Here is a 20,435-nt window from a genome sequence, read left to right as displayed (position 1 = left end):
GTACCGGGCCTTGATGCAAAGTGAAAACAGATGGCGGCGCAAGGTCTTGCAAGTTGCAGCTGCGTGCAAAACCAGACGGGAGAAAAAAAGTCAAACTAAGGCAGCATCTGCACACCCCATCTGAGCCCCCCGCTGGCATCTGTCTAGGCCAGCCGCGGTGTCGTGTGGTCGAACAGTCCAGACTGGCCCGTCGTGGTCGAAGTCCTTGCTGGTGTGAGGAAACAAGAGATTGAGGGTCCGGGATTCAGCAAGGAACAATTTGCCTGGAAGTGAGCGACGACGATACGTACCGACAAGTGACCTTTGTCAAGCCTCGAGCATCAGAGTAAAGGTACTTATTCGAAGAGCTGAGTTGGCTGGGTTGCTCAGGTACCGCCTTACATAAGACACTTTACTTTCCACAGGCAATCACGCAGAGATGGGACCTGCCTGACCTTCCCGCCCGCCTGCGATCAAATTACCGTTGGACAGGGCCGCTGCGGGCAGCAAGGAAGGTGATTGATACCCAGCTTCTAATCTGCATTCGGCTTACATAAAGTAGGTATACGGAGTAGATACAGATACGTACAGTCTATCATACGGAGCATGAAACGTCAATAACTTCTGTACGCAGTATAAACCGTCATACGGATTCAGTCCATCCAAGTTTCTATTCGAACACACACTTCGCACGCCGTGACGCCATGCCGTGGGAAAACGTCTGAACACCAAGTTAACCTTACATAAAGATACACGGCTCGCCCATTCTTTCTTGTGGAGTCTGAAACAATGCCTCGAGGAGGAGCAGGTCTCGGCAATTCCGCTCTAAATCAGAGACACCGAGGAACACCAGCGACCAACGGTGAATCATGAACATTCTCGAGTAATCCAACCTCCTTCCACCGTTTCCCAGTACATTGTCTTTGTCTTGTTGCCCGGTGACTAAGGTTTAGCAGTCGTCAGCGACCACGCGTGACGCCGAGTCCAGTGCCTCCTTGGCCTGGCAGATACGCGAGCGAAGAAAACTCTAGACTCAGGGGCAAAACCCAAGGCTAGTGCCGAGTCAAAGTCAGTAAAACGGTATCTTTTTTATGTACGTGTACGGTGATGGACAGGCACAAAATCAACTCTGCATCCCACCCGTCCCAGCCCGCAACAACCGCACTCCGTCCGCGCGCCCCTGCATTGGCGTCAGGGGTCCCCGTCGAGGGGCTTAGCCAGAATGGTACTGGTGGATCAACATGGGGGACTGGTCGGGACGCCGGACGGCCTCGACTACCAGAACGGGGCCTTCAGTCTTCACTCATCTTTTTTTCTGCCAGGTGGTGAGCTACAGGAACCATTGGCTATCGCTGTTCCAAAAGCTACGCGGCAGAAGCAGAGAAGGAAGAGAAAGACACAGAGAGAGAGGAAGCAGGGAAGCCAGAACCAAATCATTCCCTACACCCCCGGTCCTGTCTGAAACTGCGCCATCACGGAGAAGGAGGAGGAACCTCGTCTTTCACCAATGAGATTCTCTTATCTATCATCAATTATCCAGCTGTCAGCTGGAAGTCTGGGACTCTAGGAGGTGGGTGGGAAAAATTCTTGATTGTGGCCGATTCATGATTCCACTGGAGCCCAATCCAAGTTTTTGCACTCCGTCATTGTAGAAACAAAACAGAGAAAAAGACTCAAACTGTCAAACACTTTTAATACCAATCGGTGGTTCTGACTCTGTAGACTGTCCTTCCTCCAGCGGTCCAGCCCCCATTTGTCTTGGGAAAGCAGATGAAAATGATCAAAAGCCCAGGCGCTACGGGAAATTCTTGCCGCTGCCACGTTGATCAATTCAGGTCGGTCAATCTCGTCACAAGCCTGTCGGGAACCACAGTAACCACAGTTTATTAACGGGCTTAAACCGACTTTGGTCACTGATTGTAATGAGACCACTAGGTCGGCACATGAAAAGAGAGTGCTCCGTACGGATAATCAATCGATGAGAACGGGCTCGATTCAATCGGATTGCCGTTGATACCCTACTAAGATTAAGAACCTTGTTTACCGTGTAAAAATAACCGTTTGTCTCCCAACCCCAATTTCACACACCCCTAACCTCATCTCCATGCTTCCGCCATCTCTTCCTCACCTCAATGTCGGAATGTCCCCACGTCACAATCCAAGCCGCGTCGCTTATCCATCATCGCTACCACGTTCATATCGCGATGCTGTGTACTACGTAGGGACGTGGATCGGTGCGTCTGCATTATCATGTACAATATCCGTCATCTTAGCATCTAGGTCCACATCAGCAATACACTTTTCCCCAAACCTTGGACAATTGTATGCAGTAGAGGAAGAATAAGAAGAAGCTACTGCGTACAGACTACAGAAGAAAAGGGCACGGTAGTTACAATGCCCGCAGGCACAGCCGCTGTACTGTACCTTACCTTAGCATGTGCGGCTGCCTGTGCGTTCTCACGGCATTTTAACTTGCGCAGTCACACAACCAAGATGTAAAGTGAGGCAGGGCAATCCTGATCTTTCACACACAAGTTGAACTTAAAAAGACAATGACTTCGGATCACCCACTTCTTCCCATCCCATCTCCCGCGCCCGCTTCCCCCACCCACCTTTTCGCAGTCTGCTCACCTGCCATAGGAATGCTCAACTATCCGCACGAAAAGATGTAAGGTTAGCATGGCCCGTGTGATGCCCCCCGGGAGGCCTGCCAAGCCACATTCCAACCATTTGTCCAACATTCCAACTCTAGTGTTGGCTCTGCCCTACCCATACTCAACGCTGGCACCGACCATTGCTTGTCCTCCTCTGGTCCTGCAGCCTGCGGGATTCTCGCAGCCTTCGACAGCCTGAGCAAAGTGACGAATTTCTTACCCCTCCATCCGTCCACCGGCTCCCATCCGTCCCGTCGCTACAAAAGAAAGTCCGGGCAACAGGCGAGCGCGCAGTCCGGTGCCGTGCCGTGCATATGCCACCTCACTCCTCCCAAGCCGGACATATCACGCCGTCTCGTCTCATCTCCTCTAAGCTGTAGGCTATGTGCAGATGTGCAGATACTTCCGTGCTTTGCTCTACCGAGTTCGAGTACGCTGAGCTCAGCTCAGCTCATCTCAGCCCAGCTCTGGCCTGAGCCTCGGACGGCAAAAGCAAACGCAACACAAACGACTTGTGCCTCAGAACCCCCGCGCCAAAACTGCCTAGACGGACGCACCGCCCCCTTGGGCCTTAGTTGTCAATCTTTTCATCCGATATTGACGACATGTCACGTCTGCAGACCCCCCTTTTCCCAGCATATGCACAGAAACGCAAAACGCCAAAACCTTGATCTTTTGGAAGGGCAGCCTTCTTTTTTTTCGTCAAAAGGTTACATCCTGTTCGCACGCCGTCACCGAACAAAGGCTGTTTCTTTCTTTTCCCATCCAATCGTTTCGTCAACAATATGACCTCGAGTTTCTCTGTAAACGTCGCCGAAACTCGTCAAAGCCCCTGATTTACCCCCCTTCTCCCACTCGTCTCTGTCTCACGGGTTTCCTTTCCGACGTTGGCAGTGGTACCGTGTGATTGGAAACACTCTCCACCAGGAGTTTTGAGGGGAAGGAAGAGGGGGTCGACCATGAAGCCCAGCAGCGCCTTTCAAAACCTGTCCAAGAAAAAAGTAAAAAGTGACTTCATCGCCAACATCCCCAAACTCTGGCTTCAACTACCGTGATGTCTTCCCAAACTTCCCAACGCCCCGGAATACCCATCCATGTCTCGGGCTTCAAGCGCCTTCTATCCTCCCACTAGACTGGTTCTCTTCGAAAGAAACGTAGGTAGGCCTCCAGGACGGCTTCCCCGGACCCCGACACTTCTCTCCGTCGTCATTGTCAAGCATTATCCCTCGCTTGCGTTCTCACTGCCACCCACACGTACGGATGTTCAAACATTCTCACTATCCCGTAGAGAACCCGCCCCCTCCTCATAAACAGCTCCTCGCTCTTGGACCCCGTACCATACCCGCGGTATCTTTCTTGCCTTCCACACGATCGGCGGTGATGACGATGAGCCACAATAGTACCTCTCAGCTATAGCCTCCTGTCCATACAGATTACAGATGGATGGATGCTCGTAGACACTCGAGCGATAAGATCCAAATCCTGGAAAACCCATCATTGCTCTCACTCTAGAATCGCGCCCCCGAGAGACGAGCAATGTAGTTGATGCATCTGGCAGGTCTTCTCTCTTCAACGAGAGGCACCCTTGGCTTCTCGAAACCCAAGTCCAAACAGCACGTTTTGGGTTATTTGTCTTCGTCTTTACGCTTCATTCCGCTCCCATATCCAACCTCTCCCAAGTTCCGACTCCAACTCCCAGAGTAAGAAGAATATACAGTATAGACACCAACAACACGGCCCTTCCTCCCACGGCTTGGACACAGGCTCACCCTCACATCTCGAATCCCCCCTCTTCCGAGCGGCCCCCAACCAACCACAACCCAGAATACCGTGATGGAAATAGATTAATAAAAGCAAGCAAGACCGTCACCAGTATTTCCCAGCTACCCGGCCCGGCTGCCCTTTTCCCTGCTTTTTTACTCTCTTGTATGGTATCATTGGTATGTACCCGCGCCTTATGCCAAACGGTAATAAAATATCAAAGGGTATCCCGTACCCCGACAATCAGGCACCAGATCCAGAATAACCTCCGTCCGTCCCAGGTCCCGGTCGGAGCCCGTCGAGACCAAGGAAACTTTTCGTGATTTATCCCCCCCTCAATCGAGAGCATAAACTGTGAAAAGAAAAGATATGTTCATATTCCACTCACCAACCAGACTTCACCCGTCCATTCCGCTCCGGCTTTACACCACCCCAACCATCATATACCACCCACAGTACTCGGTATGCGTACACTGACTATCCATACACAAAAAATCGCAACCGTGACTCCGCGGTCGCCCGTTCCCTCCTTCCCGGCCCGCGGCCCGGGGTACGTATTACCGCTATTGCGCCTCGTATGAAGCGGGTCTTCCCTCGTCCTTACTTAGGATACCGTATGCTGCGTACAGGCACGGTGTCACCAATGACCTCCCTTCTCCATCCAAGTCAAAACCCCCCGTAAGTGTGCCCCCCGAGACTGCGACGCATTTGCCTTGGAAACTGTGGAACCTCCGAACACTACAGCGTGTCCGTACAGACGCAAGAGCACAATGTTGGTAATTTAGGGGGGGGGGGGGCAGGGAGGGCTTCAACATCCCAGAGACTTGGAAAGGCTTGTTCCTCGATCAAGTCGGATAGGTAAGCTCCGCGGGGGGTTTCGACCGTTCGACCCGGCAAGACATGAGCACGCTGATCCCACGGGAGTCCAGAGCACCCGTACTCCGTAGATATTTTTTGACTGTGGCCACTCCGTATCGCTCGCGTACCGCTCATTGGAAATCTCTGGAACATTTGACTGGACCCAGGATGCTAAAAATGCTTCTCTGGTGGGGACCAAAAAAGCTAGGTTGGAACTTGGCACACTGAAAGGGTATGTCGCGTCCGTGTTCACGCGCGCTATTGAGTGGGTTAAGATGATATTGGGTACGCATATCAGACTCTTCTCTATCTACGTAGTAAGCGTTCGCATTGGAGGTATATGGCCTTCTTTCATGATTGATGATACTTTACTATTGAGCAGATCTCATTCAGGTCTGAGAATACGATGTAAAACATACATTGTCCAGATATATAAAGAACACTCGCTCCCGTCAACTTGGTACTCGACACTTGCACTCTTTCTCTTGCGTGGCATCCCTAGCTACCACAGTGCATGGCATTATTCAGCTTAGAATATTCCGTGACTCCGTTGACCGTCTAGATTTCTTACTGATCCTCCATCCTGAGCGCCACCATGCTTGCTCTGACACTGGTATAGGCCGTAACATCGATACATCGTCAAGCGAGAGCCGGGTCCGGCGTTCGCATTCCATACAGATGAAGAAATAACCGGACTAAATTGCTATGAAAAAGGGTATCTAAATACGCGAGAAGATTGAAGCGAATATTTCATGGCCTCGGTTGAGGCACACAGATACTGCATGATCTATTGTGGTGGGTAGAACCCTTGACCACCTTGGAGGGGAGAGTGTGAATACGGTGAGATAGACCCCTGAGAATTGTACTGGTTCTCCTCGATGTTGCTCTGTCCTATGAGTCCATCATAGGCCATGCCCACACCCATCTGCCCAGGCTGGTGTAGTCCAAGGGCGTTGTGGTCGAGTGCGGGAAAGGGCTCAGTTTCTTGTGCCAACGACATGTATTGTTGCTGGGCTCCCATATATGATGCGGCAGGCATGGCCACGTTGTTTGTGTTCTGGTATTGGTGGTTGAATCCCTGGGTTGCTCGGTTGACAGGCTGCATGCTCATCAAGTTCTGAGCCATCGGCTGACTAGTGTTCGGATACTGGGAAGAGTACATGTAGTCTGGGAACTGCGAGTTACCCGCGACCCCGGAGAACCCAAGGTTGTTCATGTTCTGGTATAAACCATTGTTGTTCGCCATCATGGCGTGAGGTTGATACGACGACTGGTTCCCATAGTTGTGAATAGAGGGTTCACTCTTGACGACTGACTCGTCCAGGGGAGTTGGCGCATTGAAAGGAGCTCTGGGCGGGGGGTCTTGCACCGGACTGATAATGGTGTCTGGCTCCAGCTCCTTGGCAGCGACCAGATGTAGGATAGGTAGACTGAGATGCTCCATATGCTTTGCCAAATGGACTGTCAACTTCTTCCACGTAGGAAACTGCTTGCCACAGAAACGGCAAGGCTCCTCCTGTGGCCTCTTCGTTGTTTCATGACGGCACTGTTCTACCTTGTGCCACGTGGGATCGATGGCACCAGCCCGTTTGATGGCGGCTTTAGTCTTGTTCTTCGGTTCGACAAACTTGTGCTCGCGCACGAGATGCTGCAAGAAATTGTCCCGGCGGTAGCATGTGTGCCGACAGTCCTCAACGTCGCATGTCCACCACTCTAGATGCCGATGGCCCTCATTCTCATGGCGTACCCAGTCGGCTTTACGCTTGAAGATCTTGGGGTCACGGCATCTGTCCCAAGTGCAAGTGAAAGGCTGTACATCCTCGTGCACATGCTTCGTCCAGTCAGAGGGCTTCTTGGGCTTCTTCAGCGTGAAGCAGAGCTGGCATTCGAACTCCGCCGGGAGGGATTGCGTAGGCGGCATAGGTATGTCCTGGGGGAAGCTATCCTTGGTAATAGCACCCTCCACAGGGGTTGAGTCTCCGTCCCCAGAGTCAGCGCCCGTAGACAGAGGGTCAATGTCTCGTGAATCGCCCTTCTGGTCGAGCAGGACTGGCCGACCACCACGAGCCAAACAGAACGATCCGCACGTGCAGGCCTGGCCAATTCCAAGATGCTTCACCTTGGCATTGAGTAGGCTCTTGTAGCGAACAACCTGCTGATGGGCGATGCGATCAACGAGATAGTTATTGTTGGTTGCCAGATCCGGATTCAGGCGGAGAACATGCGTTTGGAAGCCTGCGAAGTTTGGCGAGACATCCTGGATCAACTTGCTGGATTCGGCATTCATGTCACCATCCTCGTAAAGGTCATCCTCGTCGTCATCATCCTCATCCAGGTCAACATTTGTCGAGTTACTCTTGGCAAGGACAGCCACAGGCGGGCCGCCTGATTTCCTCCACATGCCAACAAGGTTTGAGTGTGTTTCGTTTCCGCTAGCTTTTGGTAGATCCGACTTGCTCCTTGGCCGACGAAGTGTGTTTTTGACTTGTAGACTGCCAAATGGACTCTTTGGTGATGTGATGGGCGTGCCGCCAATTGAACCGTTTCGTGCGTGTGTTGTGCCAATTGAAGCCACACTGCTTCCCATGGTGACGAGGGCGGTGTTGATACTAGGCGTAGGTGTCTTCTTGGACCCCCAGCTGCCAGTTCGTGCAGTGGGTAGAAGATGAGGCAAACTCTCACGCTTCTCCATAGGGGGCGGAGCCTCCGACTTGGGAATGTTTTCGCCATTGGTGCTCCTAGACCGCTTGAGCAAATGGCTGGCACTCGGCCGACGGACGAGGCCGCGCAAATCCTTGAGGATGCTTGGCCTACGACCTCCCTCGCCTCTGCTGATGGAAAGCTTCTTCAATAGGTTCCCACTGGTGACGTTCTCGGTGTCCATGTCGATAACGCTAGGCAGACTGCGTCTTCGTGTGCCCCAAGTAGCCGCTTTGGAAATGATGGATTCGTTATCCATACACATTCTGTTGAAACGAGCAATTGCAGCTTGTGAAGATTCCGGCTGGTATCGGTCTGTGTCTGGGCCACTAATAGGGTGTACAACGGGCGAGTCCCCCCAGACACGGTTCGAGTTCATGATATGGAAGTCCGTAGCCGTCATCTCGCCGCCGCGAGCTGTGAAATAAGTTTGTCCAGGTTGATGGCGGTTTTCAGTCTGGTTGCCAAGATGGATGCCGTCTTCCCCAGCCATGGCATCAGGGCTAGCATGCAATCTGGTCTCTGGCTGAGAAGAGGCTGCAGCTGGGTCGTTGTTCAAGCTACGAGACAGCCATTGATCAACTTCCTGGTTCTTTTCCTCGATCTCACGGCGAGTCATAATGTCATTTACGCTGGCAACTTCAGTAGAGGGCCTATTCGTCGGATCTAAACCATGGCGGCTGAACGATGAGCGTCGTGGGGTTGTCGTATCGGCGACTGGTCCTTGGGACGAGATCAAGTCACCAGCGGAGCTGAGCCCGGCATGTGCTGTGGTCGAGTTCTCGTCATCTGGTGTGAATGTGCGCTCAATTGACTGCACCGGTTCGGTAGCATCTTTTCCCCACATGGAGACAGTCACTCGAGGACTCTGAGCAGCCATCATGGGAGGAGACGGCACTGCGCTGTCCTCACTGGAACGACCACTACCACTGAGATCTGGTGTCAACTGAGATGTGGACTGTGCGGCGAAAGTGGAAATCTGAGGAGGCTGGAATGGCCTTTGTAGCTCCTGAGGTGAGATGGATAGAGGGAGTCGCTCAGGCACAGACTTGGCAATCGTTCTCATATCGCTGCGCGGTGAAGTCGTGTGCAGTGATGCCGTCTGCTCAGGGGTGAATGGATAGGTATTAGCGTCCAGGTTTTTGCTTCTCGCCTGAGAAATTGTGGCCTGGCCGAAGCTGTCGGTTCTGTGCTCCGGGTCAAGGAAAGAGGGCGTACCCGCTTCAGTATTGCTAAAGTCGACGCCAAAGAAAGGGTCCAGTCCATCATCCATATCGCTGAAGTCGCTCGAATGATATTGGCTGTAGTTAGAGATGGACTCTGCCGGAGTATCGTTATAGTTGGGTGAGACGGAGCTGCTCTGCAACTGAGACGAAGGCGAGAGATGATTCGGGTCAAATGAAGTGGCAGTCAGTCGCCGTTGACCACTGCTTGGTGGGGAGGGGTTGTGGGCATCGCTAGCTTGTCCATCGTGCAAGGCCGCGGGAGGTACGGCGTATGTCGAAGCCATTGCCACGACACGACGCGAGTGTATGGGGGAGATTGTAGGAGAGGCTAATCGTGATATATAGGTCGGCTTGATGTAAAGGTACGGTAAATCAGGCAAACGGAGCCAAAGCCGAGGACGAGACTACTCTTTGAGAGTTGTTAGAAGACAAGCGCTGTCATGTTCCGACTTGTTTGAGTTGGTTGGATTGGAAGCGATCAACTGAGCAGGCTGAAGGTGGGGTTAGGCGACAGTCGCAACAGGGCTCCAGGAAGCAGTCTTGCACCAGTTTGTGGATTGGTGCAAAAGGCACGAGACTGTATTGACAAGACGATGCGATACCCCAGAGTAGTTGAATGTGGAGGAGGAAAGCAGTCGCCAGCGAGCAAGAGGAATAGCCACAAGAAGAAGATGTGGTCGTGGAGGGCGGCGGCGTTTGCGCGGCCTAGATGTGTTGGTCGTTTCTCTCGTCCAGCGCTTATGCTTTTCGCTGATTGTGTATTCGTACAGGCGCCGTGGGGAACAACTGGGTCAAGCAACAAGAAATAGATCAAACTTGTCCAGGTATGCGAGCATCAAGGTACTGAGGTGATTTCGAAAGCAAAAGAGTTGTTTGCGGCGTTTCGCGGTGAGGCTGAGTTGAGGTCGGTGGCAGAGAAGTATGGCCAAGATGGAAAGAGTGACAGTCGAACGGCGGAAGAACGGGGGGGTGCGAAGCGGGATATGCGTTAGAGTATCCGCGGTCTTGTGTAAAGAAGCCTGGGAATCAGGGGTATGCGAGGGGGTGTACAAGACTCGATGAGATCATGCAGAGACAGTAGAACGAGGCGGAAGAGAGCCTAGGAACGGCGCATGGGTCGAATGTGGCAGAGTCGCGAGCCAGACGGGAGGCAGAGGAGGGGAGAAGGGGAGAAAAGAGTTGGTGAGACTTGTGAGAGAGAGGGAGAGGGAGAGATGATCTTGGGATGACGAGGGGAGGGATGGTTGGAAAGGCGTAAGGTACGAGTACCCAGCGGGCTAACCTTGGAGAAGTAAGAGACGGTTGGGGGTGGGGATGCGATTGTGACAAGACAAGCGCGAGACAGGACGGAATTCAATCTCGAGGAGGGGCGGAAACCAATTAGAAGCCAGGTACCTGACCTACCTACCTTAGTTAATAAGGCAATTAGGCGGACATTTGCAGGTGGTGGTGGTGGTGCATGGCGACAGTACGAAGGTGCGCCTCAGGGTCAATTGAAGCTCAAGATGGGAAGGGCTAAAAAGTACGGTACCTTTTTTTTTTCTTGGGTAAAGATAGAGTACCTATTTTCTCTATGCTATCTGTACCTTGGGATGAGGTACCTTGGATAATTTTCAATACGAGCAAGAATGGAAAGCGAGAGAGAGAGGCTCAGGGAGAAGTGACACTGCGAGAGCATGGGAGTTTCGGTACCTTGAGGTAGCTTTTCCCACTGCCCGCTAACCCACACACCCATTGAATTAGACTTGGGCAGTCTGCCTGGTGTCTCTCACTCTCCCATCTCTCATCCAGGTTCAGCTGTCCCGTCCGGTCCGCCCTCGACATTCAGGTTCCATTGTCTCAGTGAAATGGGAAGCGTGTGGGCGGTACCTTAGCGGTAGCATGCCGGCCACTTGCGCAGCCCACCGAAGCGGGAATGCGCCACAACGCTGCCCTCTTGTCACCTAGGTTCTTTACTGATACTGTCATGTCCTATGGCTACGGGGACGGAGAGTAGAGGACGGACTACCTAGTGGCTGGGTACGGACAACAACAAGGTAGAGATGGCATGCGGAATTGCTGCCCGTCTGTTCGCATCGTTGGTTCAGATTTGGTTCCCAAGTGTTCGGCCGAAATCTGGAGGAACCATGCCTTCTTGATCCCGAGACTCGGTTTGTGCGGTCGAGAATCGCGATATTGTCAGATCAGGTACCTGACGTGCTGACCCAACTTGGAGGAGTCGTGATATATCGCTATCTTGCCATATCTTCATGCAAGAACCTTCCAGGTTCGGAGCAGATATTCTCAGAATGCCTTGCCTTAGTAATGGTCTTGCTCCATGCTCCATGCTTCCTTTCCGTTCATATTCATGTCGACTGCGACTTCCTCATGGCTCATGCAGCAACGCTGCCCCGCTCCGTCATGTGGGGCATTTGGAAGACTCCGAGAAATGGAAGGAACGTTCACGTCTCTGAGTGGTTGATAGCTCAATACTGCGGTACATATCCCTTAGCCTCAGTACATGTTCGAAGTACCTCTCCACAGGCGCACTCGCTCGTAGGGCGGAATGGGGGCCGGGAGCGAACCAGGAGCGAACCAGATGGCAAGGGACCTGAGACTACCACCCACTCACACGGCAAATCAAAGTATCGTCTTAAGTCAAACCCCCCACTTCCTGGCACCCCCCTGTTTCTGGCACCCACAAAAACGATGGGATCACAACCCAACCTCCTCATTACTATTAACTATTGATCCTCAACCACAATACAACTGCCAGCCTCACTAGGGCATTCAGAGTCGCTGGATTCAGCCGTAATAACCTCCTTTTCACCCGCTTCGATTTGAGCCCGATGGATATCCTGATGTTCGCAAACTTCGTGTTGGGATCGATCTGAACAGTCTTCCTCTTCCTAACTGCAGCGTTGGTAACTTGAGCCCTCAGGTGAGCCAGCAGCTGCTGGGCAGCTGCCAGTTGCCAGGCCTGCTCTGTGAAGCCTTTTTCACCTTCCTGAACAGCAGCCGTTGAGTGCTGGTATCATTGTCGAGTTGGGTGTATAAGTGCAGTTGACCGCTGAGCTCTGCCAGCTTCCTGGGTGTCGACCAGACCACTGCAGAGGAAGCAGAATCCCATGGCTCAACAGGGGTAGTTTGTTGACCATTATGGCATCGCTTTTTGCCCCGACTGGTTGGTTTGGTGTGGTGGGCTTAGCAGAAGGCTCAGGTAATACCATAGGGTTCATCAGGGGCTTAACCATCGCTACAGGGTGTAGACCAGTCCACTTCCAACCACTTCTGATGTTCGAGACTGATAGACCAGCAAGTCGAGCCTTCTGGTAACAGTCCAGGAAGTTCCTTTACCTATAATGGTAGAGTCGTTCCATTGAGACAAGTAACCGAGCTCCTTCCGATAGGCTGACTTAACAGGGCTGAAGACAGACTGGTCAAGTGGCTGGAGGACATGAGAGGAGTGTGGTGGTAAGAACAGTAAATGGATATTGTTAATATAGCAATTCCACATGAAGTCTGTCGTCGTATGACTCCCATGCCCATCCACAATCAACAGTCGAGCCTCGCCCTCAGCCTCGGGCATAGTCTGTGGGATAAACACCTTCTCTAACCATTCAATGGCAGTTAAGTCTGTAGTCCAGCCATTATCTGTTGCTGTAAACTCCCACCCATCGTATGGAACCAGATGTAATGGAAACCACTGTTGTTGGACCGTCTTCCTTGAAAATGATAAGAGGACGAAGTGCCCTACCCAAGGCTGAGATACACTCAATGATAGAGACCCATGCCCTCGACCCAGGTTGTTTCTTGCGAACAGACGTCGTCTCAGCCATGCCCAGCACTAACCCATTAGCTCCCTGACCCTCGAGGATGCCAGTCTCATCCATATTATATCTGTTGGCTGGTTTGATGTCCTTGATCTCAGGGATAGCAAGGAACTTAAACCAGTTCCTAATGACCTCAGTAGATGCCCCATTAACGCGTCTAGAATCGATGGAACGACTTCTCTGAACCTTAATGATAGGGTTCCTTCTCACGAAGGCATAGATCCAGCCTTTCCTAATGGTTTGGTATCCCCAGCAGCAGCCAGAACTCGCTCTGCGAATTCCTTCACCTGTTGGTGCGTTGGTGCGAGGCCCAGCGAAGCCTGAATGCGAACCCATTGTGCCAGCTTACTCTCCTGGTCAGAGACAGCCTCTGCCAGTCAGCAAAAGCCACTTTCCTAGTCTGACCACCTTGGAGACGTAGTTGGAGGGTTGATCGTGGTATCCCATACTCCAATGAGGCTCTCTTTTGACTCTTGCCGTTTGAGATGTCCTCGAGAGCCTGACGAAGCTGATCTTCGGTATATTGAGGCATTAGATATAGAAGAAGGTATGTGCAAAAAATGAGCCCATTTGGACTCGAATTGAAAATGTTGTGATAAAAGGAGGTTGGGGGTGGGCATTGCGTTGTGGTGGATTTTCGCGTTTTTGTGGGTGCCAGAAACAGGGGGGTGCCGGGAAGTGGGGGGTTTGACTTAATTCTTCCATTTGCGCGAGGCGTTCTTCTTTGCTGTCGTTGGGCGCATTTCTCTCAGCCCCAGCCCGCAGGGCAGTTTTACCTCTCCACTGCAACTTTGCAACTGGAACACCCGGCCGACCGTCCTCGACCTCAGACTCAGAGTCACCTCGGACCTCACCTCACACACTCATCCCGTCACCCACTCCCCGTCTTACACTTGCGCCGCAGTATGAGCATGGATCCAATACCTACCTACATCCATCCCACCTCATGTCTGCCATCTGGCAGCCCACCACATCTTGTCGCACAGATGCAAGCTACTGTGGCTTACTTCTGTCCCTCCGCTTAGGTCACACTCTCTGCTCTTACCCTCAGCGTCCGTCGCTGCACCTCACAGTACCTTAGTAGATGGGTGGCTGGATTCTTGTCCCTGGGCTTGATAATGCCACAAGATTAGTGTCATCTCGACCTCGACACGACATTCGGTCATCGACCATCGATAACCCTTGGGTCAGCCTGTGTTCACCGAGAAGGCAGATTTCCACTTCCGGCCCTAGCTCCGCATGGTCCCTCTCACATTCTATCGCCGATGCTGTCCGCCTAACACCTCATACCGACCACATACCAAACCCTTGAAAAGCGCTCGTCAGACCTACCGGCTTGCAGACGCTTGATGTCATCCGACGGCATGTGCTTCTCGCTGAAAAGCTGCGGTAACGTACGAATGCATGCCCTTGTGGCAGATGCTACAGATAGGCATCAGCCCCTAAACAGAGTGTCGCGAATATCGACAATTGTTTCTGCTTAAGGATCGCTCGTCAATATGGCAGCAGAAACGCTTTCAGCTCGGTCGCCATATCGCTCTCGCATTCAAGAGTCTAAAAACCGAATAACCCCCATTATCCGCTCTGCACAGGGTATCAAGTACTGGGGAAAGCGACATTGGCTAGTGGGGCCTAGCACCATTATGCACAGCCGCAGCCGCCGTGATGGAACTCGGATATTTCAGTCGAGTTGGGGATCCTGGGCGAAGCAGAAGCGCTGTGTTTTTGAGCTTGACCGCTGGCCTGGCGGTGCACTCCGCCGGTCGCCGCTCCAAACCCGCGGCATCAGGGTTGCGCGGCGCCACAAACATCCCCGACTCGTCCGTCCATATCGGCGACGCCTCACGCTTTGCATTGAAATACCGGCGTTTTCATGCTCGCTTGTTGGTCTCCGTGTCTTATCTGCGGCTAATAATGATGCTCCCGCAGACCTTGATATGTATATTTAACCGTACTCTTGGAGTGTGCCTCGAGTGAAGTCCCCATCTTCCGCCTGATCCGCGAATGGTGGGCAAGTCTCCATTAACGAGCGCCTTCAGTAAACGCGATCTCTTGGCGGTTAATTAGATTAATGCCCATCTACGAGGCATGTTCTATCGCGAAATAGACGCAGCGAGTGCGTCGGTTCGACATGGTGCCGAGTATGGAAAACTTTCGGCGACCTGGAACCATGAATGGACACCAAGACGCATGGATCATAATCCCAACGGATAACGACCTAGGCTTAAACCAGACTTTTATGAAGTCTCCTAGGCCCGAACAACTCTCAAGATCTCGACGTAAGGGCTATACAAAATATGGCATACAACCAAGTAATATTAGCAACAGAGCTTGGGTGCATATATCAAAGTACCTAGCCAGCCATTCTGCGTTGGCGGAAGAAAGGATTCTAAGTGTAAGAAGGTACGGTGAACGCATCCTCGGGGACGACTCGGCGGGCTTATCTAATCACGGCACCTGATCCACCTCGGCGACGTCGACAACCACCACCACCAAGAGCCAGGGTGGAGATCACCTGCCCAGAAACTCTAAAGCACTACACCTCAGCTCTGGATCCATCTACCTTACTCTGTATCTCTATGGCGATAGAGCCATTTCAGCCCTGAATTTCGCCATTCGTTAACTTGACTGTTCGGCTCCTGCAGCCTTCCAATTCGCTTCATTTCTTCCAGTGAAGACGCCGCATAGATAGGGATACTATCCAGTCGCAATCCAACACGGCTCAACGAGACTGCAACCTCGTAGATATCTTGACCCGGACTGCTTGGGGACCAGCGACGCAGTAAAAGAGCCTCTCAAACATTTTATCATCACAATGTTCCAGGTTCGTATTTCCATCTCGAAAGAGAGCATCTTCTGCAATGCCACATCGAGGTCTACAGTCCCCGATTTTTCGTGATGAACCACCCCCAGCTCACCATCGCCTTTTTTCTCATCCTCACAGCCAAACCCCCAAGACCACCTTCACCTGCGCCTCCACCGCGCCAGATCCGTGATCCTAACCGCCGAGGAGTGAGTCTCAACCTCTGTTTCTCTCAAAAACCTCTCCCATCATTGACAGTATTAACCCTTCCCTCTCCCCGCCCCAAAAGACTCGTCGAGATCCGCGCCGCCCAACGAACCTTCGAAGGCGCCTACATGCGCACAGCCCTCTCCCAATTCTCCTTCGCCCTCATCATCCTCAAAATCTTCACCTCGGAGTTCTACGCCATCGGCGCCCTGTTCGCCGTCTACGGCGCCGCCGTCATGCTCGTCGCCATCTTCCGCCGCCACGAGGGGAACCGCCAGTTCTTCACGAGTCCCAAGGTAGACGAGGGCAGCGGCGTCGCGAGCGGCGGCGTGGTGCGCAAGTTCCGCACGAGCGGGAATAGCGTCGCGATGCTTACCGTCTTGAGTCTTGCTGCGTATGTTACGCTTTTGGTGCTGACGTGGCAGCTTGTGCAGTGATGTGAGAGGTGAAGGAGGAAGGGGGAGTAGGCCGATCTGGTTTTATGCGGTTTTTTGGTGATGGAGGATGGAGTTTTGGCGATTACGGCTGCTGGCGTCTCTTCTGTCTATAAAATGTACGAGGCCGCGGTGATTTATTCTCTCATCAAATCATGGACCCCGAATCTCAGATTCCAGACGTAACCAATAATTGACTCATCAAGGTTCTCCAGAGCAGACCAAAGACAAGGCCAGGGCTTTCCGTGACCTCTCTGTCCTCTGGCACATACTCCCAGCCTAGATATCAGAAACTCGGCGCCATGCCAAATGACCGATGGTCAAGAATCGCAACACAGATGTAGGTAACGGGTATCAGCAATGCCAAACGTATTGTCACTACCAATGGACACCAGGAATGGTGATCAGAACATAAAGTCCTTGGAGAGGTCTAGTCTCAATAGTTATACACTAGTACGCCTCAGGCAGCCTGTAATTTTGTCAGGGAGACAGGATCTCCATCTACAACGTCACTAGGGGAAGGGGGTTGAAAGGGGTTTTTCAGTTACGGAATCTTGATTTGAAGCAAGATAAAGGGGTATACATCACTGAGAAAAATGTCTGAGCCTTGGTTTCTGTCTCCGTACGAAACTAATCTCGTCCAGTGAGAGTATTTCTATCCATCTTCAAACCTAAAGTTACTCGTTCATTCCAGTAAGCTGGACATTTCTCCCTGACCCATCATGCATCATGCGTTGGGACTCGCGGGCATGGATACCTGAGTGACTTCAATGTAGTTCCCGCTGAGTCTCGACGTTACCGAATTCAAGGCCGTCTCCCCATCGACTAGGCATTGGGGGTTTATCACCAAATACGAAACCATGAACTGCCTCTCAGGGTAGACGGGCAAACAGGTAACAGCAACCCTCAGCACGACCCCTCACTGTAAGAGCCTAACAGGGTTGTGAGCTTGATTTCACAAAGACAAGAAAAGAGCTTGATAGATCTAGAAGCAAATTCAAGAGGACCAGAGAAGAATAAATGGGCTCAATACCAAAATCTGGATTGGAGTATTCGCCATTCCCAAGTTCTCAGAGGCCAGGGATTCTATGTACTGACAAAGGGCGCGCTCGAGAGAAAAGAAGGGCAAAGAAACCAAAACGGCTGTATGATAAGAATGTTGAACTATGAATCGAAGGAGATTTGTTGAAGTGAAGAAGAGGAAACAAAAGAGGAAGCAACTAAAGGCGAGCAACAGGTAAGCGTCATGATGACGCCGGTGGTATAGAATGTGCGTGCGTCTCCAGACCCGACGAATGCGATCCCTCCCCTTTTTGTTTTCGAGTCCTTTCTCATCCACTTGCCATTGCTTCTGTACTTCCCATAGCTCCTCAATGCTCGCTTCCAATATAAACACGAAAAGAAAAGGAAAGACTCTTCGTCCGACTGTACGGCGCTGCGGATCACCGCGCCCGGCCCGAACCTCCCGTCTCACGGTGCGTTCCCGAGACAAAAAGTGACCTCGTATTCCGCCTAGGTATAAGTAGGCACCTCCCCCTCCCCGCTTGCTCGGCATCGGCCATGCGCCTTGCGCTCGGGGCCCCGCAACATTCCTTCCGCGATGTGCTTGCACTTAAATCTGACGTCTGCCAGCAACACGTTTCGTGCGATCCCGGCGTTGCAGAGCCGTCATCGGCATGGCAGTGTCCCTTGCTCCTCGCTTGAAAATGGGGCATATGGTTGCTATTGCTTTTGAAATCCCCCAAACCCCCATTGATTTCTTTCTGTCGTTTCTCGTTCTGGTATTCGCCCCTGTTTTCGAGTACTTTGCGCCGCTCCAATTCGACAACTGCTGCATCCGAGACACGACTTCGTTCCAGGGCGGTTAAGGCTACCGTTTGGCATATCTTTTCCGGTTTCACATGAAATTGAACTACTTTCCTATCTTTTCTACTTAGCCTCTTGTTTGCTTAGGGTGTTCTGTTTTCCTCGTTCTTCTCTCTTTTCTCGGCCATGGGGTCCGTCGCGTCTCCTTTATGCGGTATGCCAACTTCGGTAGAGTTTGAAGCAGAAGAAGGATGTCTGGAACCGGGTTTCCCAGGGTTTTCCGTTGATGATGTAGCACGATTGTGGCTAGGAAGTGCCTACCTCCCGCTACTGTTGTCATAAGCCGTCCAAGTGTCGTATCCCTCGGATGGCCTAGGATAGCCGTAGGGGGGCTGTTGCTGCTGCTGCTGTTGCTGTGGCCAAGTACCGTAACCTGAAGGCGGGTTGGCACCTGCAGACATGGAAACAGTGTGCGGGTCCATAGTTGGGAAACTTGTCGCAATCGGGTTCGTGTACATGTCAGTCGTCATCACCGTCGAAGACCTTCTGGGGAATTGCCGGCCCTGCTGTGACATCGTGGGGTATTGTGTAGGTATCTGTGTGCCTCTTGGGTATGCCATAGGGTTCCCTATTGTGAATGACGAGTAACCCATATTGTTTTGAGCATTGATGTCTGCATTGCTCCAGCTGGCCGACGGTGGGGCTTGAGACGTATACGGCGAGAAAGACGGAGACGGAGTAATCGGGGACTGTTCAGCGTAAGGCTTCTTCGTTTCTCTCAAGTCACCTGACTTTGTTGCATAGTTGGAACTAATATCTGGTGATGCCCAGTTCGTGATTTGGGGATTCGCAAAATCGTAGGGCTGAGAAGACGTTGTAGTGCTCGATACAGGCACTGTTCGCTTGTTAGCTATTTGACATGTCCCCGGGATGTGTGGCAACTAGCCTGTGGGGTCCTGACCAAGATTTCCGGCTGCAGAAGTCTGGATAGTTGTCGGTAGTACGTTTTGTGGCGAGGGCAGAACTCCTCCTTGATGGTGCTGATAGTGTTGGGATCCTTCTGGGGCTTGTCCAGGAAGTACAACGGGAGAAGACGATGCGGAAGCGGTGTTAGATCCTCCGGCAGGTCTAGGTTGCGCTTTGGGCTTTGCTTCAGTCATTTGAGACGGCGCCTGGTCTACAGGAAAGAAGCTACAGTCCTTCTTCAACCTGATGCAGTTCCTACATCGGCCATCACCTTGTACCTCTGACATTATGCACCGAATTTTCCGCCTGCGGCAATGTCCTTGACGTTGCTGCCGTCAGTACAAATTCAAAAGAGACGCGAGAGGACGGGCACAACACCTACCACAAGCTACCGAGGTCCGGTGATAGCCCAGCTTGTTCCTCTTCTTATCCCCAGCTTGTCCAGACTGACTTGAATCAGAGATGTTGGCCTGCCGCAGTCTGACATTAGGCTTGTTCATGGAGCGTTTCGATTTTCGACGACTCGCCTGTAAGATGGAATCTCTACGCTCCTGGTCTGTTGGCTCGCGGGTCCCCTGGTCCATCGATGCTTGGCCTGAGCCTGGTGCGTCGTAGCTAGGCGCGAAGCCAGAATTGGGAACCTCCATGTCGGAACCGAGGGGAAGAAAGTGCGAAGGATATGGGTAAGACATGATGGAACCCTGCACTCCAAAGTCGGTGACGCTGCAAAGTCGAATCCTTTTCGGAAAGGTTAGTCCATATAAAGGTCGGAGACCTATACTGCTATACCCTTGATAAACCTGTTGATGTCGAAGCGTCACACGATGGAGATGCGAAAGGCGTTTCGAGGTGTTGTCCCCTTTAGACTGGCGATACAACTTTAGAATCCGGGCGTAACGTTGGCCGAGGCCTGCTGATGTTGGTCCGGAATAGAGGCTTCGGAGAAGCAATCAACGAAGATGCAGTGCGTTCTTGACGTTTGTCAACAGACACTTCTTCGAGGCGTTAACGAGGGGACTACCCAAATGACGGGCTAAGATTTGCTGTTGATGTCGCGTTGGGTGCGGTACGGGTAGAGCGCGGTTATGACCGATGCGGACACGGCACAAAGCGATGTCAGGGACGGACCAATCGAGATGATTTGAGTGGTCCAGCTAAGCTGCGAGTGCGGTAACGGCCAGGATGGTGTACCAAAGTCGGAAAGCTTTCTGAATGGGCTGCCGTCAAAA

The 20,435-nt window shown here is 52.2% G+C and overlaps 3 protein-coding genes across 3 annotated transcripts; 1 reads left to right on the top strand and 2 right to left on the bottom strand.

Moving 5' to 3' along the window:
* Positions 1-5,630: 5,630 nt before the first annotated feature.
* Positions 5,631-10,412, bottom strand: HER10_EVM0004805 (C2H2 finger domain-containing protein). Its single transcript, XM_035474437.1, has one exon. The coding sequence runs from the start codon at positions 9,460-9,462 to the stop codon at positions 6,040-6,042; it is 3,423 nt and encodes a 1,140-aa protein (XP_035327930.1). The 5' UTR covers positions 9,463-10,412; the 3' UTR covers positions 5,631-6,039.
* A 5,114-nt stretch (positions 10,413-15,526) lies between these two features.
* HER10_EVM0010317 (uncharacterized protein) lies at positions 15,527-16,614 on the top strand. The gene is made up of 3 exons (XM_035479781.1): positions 15,527-15,814; positions 15,935-16,002; positions 16,083-16,614. The coding sequence occupies exons 1-3, from the start codon at positions 15,806-15,808 to the stop codon at positions 16,435-16,437; spliced, it is 432 nt and encodes a 143-aa protein (XP_035328422.1). The 5' UTR covers positions 15,527-15,805; the 3' UTR covers positions 16,438-16,614.
* An 840-nt stretch (positions 16,615-17,454) lies between these two features.
* Positions 17,455-20,028, bottom strand: HER10_EVM0011036 (uncharacterized protein). Its single transcript, XM_035480478.1, has 4 exons — positions 19,734-20,028; positions 19,589-19,676; positions 19,187-19,525; positions 17,455-19,135 (listed from the first exon to the last, which is right to left on the bottom strand). Exons 1-4 carry the CDS (start codon positions 19,896-19,898, stop codon positions 18,558-18,560), a joined length of 1,170 nt encoding a protein of 389 aa, XP_035328487.1. The 5' UTR covers positions 19,899-20,028; the 3' UTR covers positions 17,455-18,557.
* Between the last annotated feature and the right edge of the window lie 407 nt (positions 20,029-20,435).

Source organism: Colletotrichum scovillei, assembly GCF_011075155.1.
Source record: "Colletotrichum scovillei strain TJNH1 chromosome Unknown Contig00010, whole genome shotgun sequence".
NCBI classification, from domain to species: domain Eukaryota; kingdom Fungi; phylum Ascomycota; class Sordariomycetes; order Glomerellales; family Glomerellaceae; genus Colletotrichum; species Colletotrichum scovillei.
This window is presented reverse-complemented; position numbering and strand designations above follow the sequence as displayed.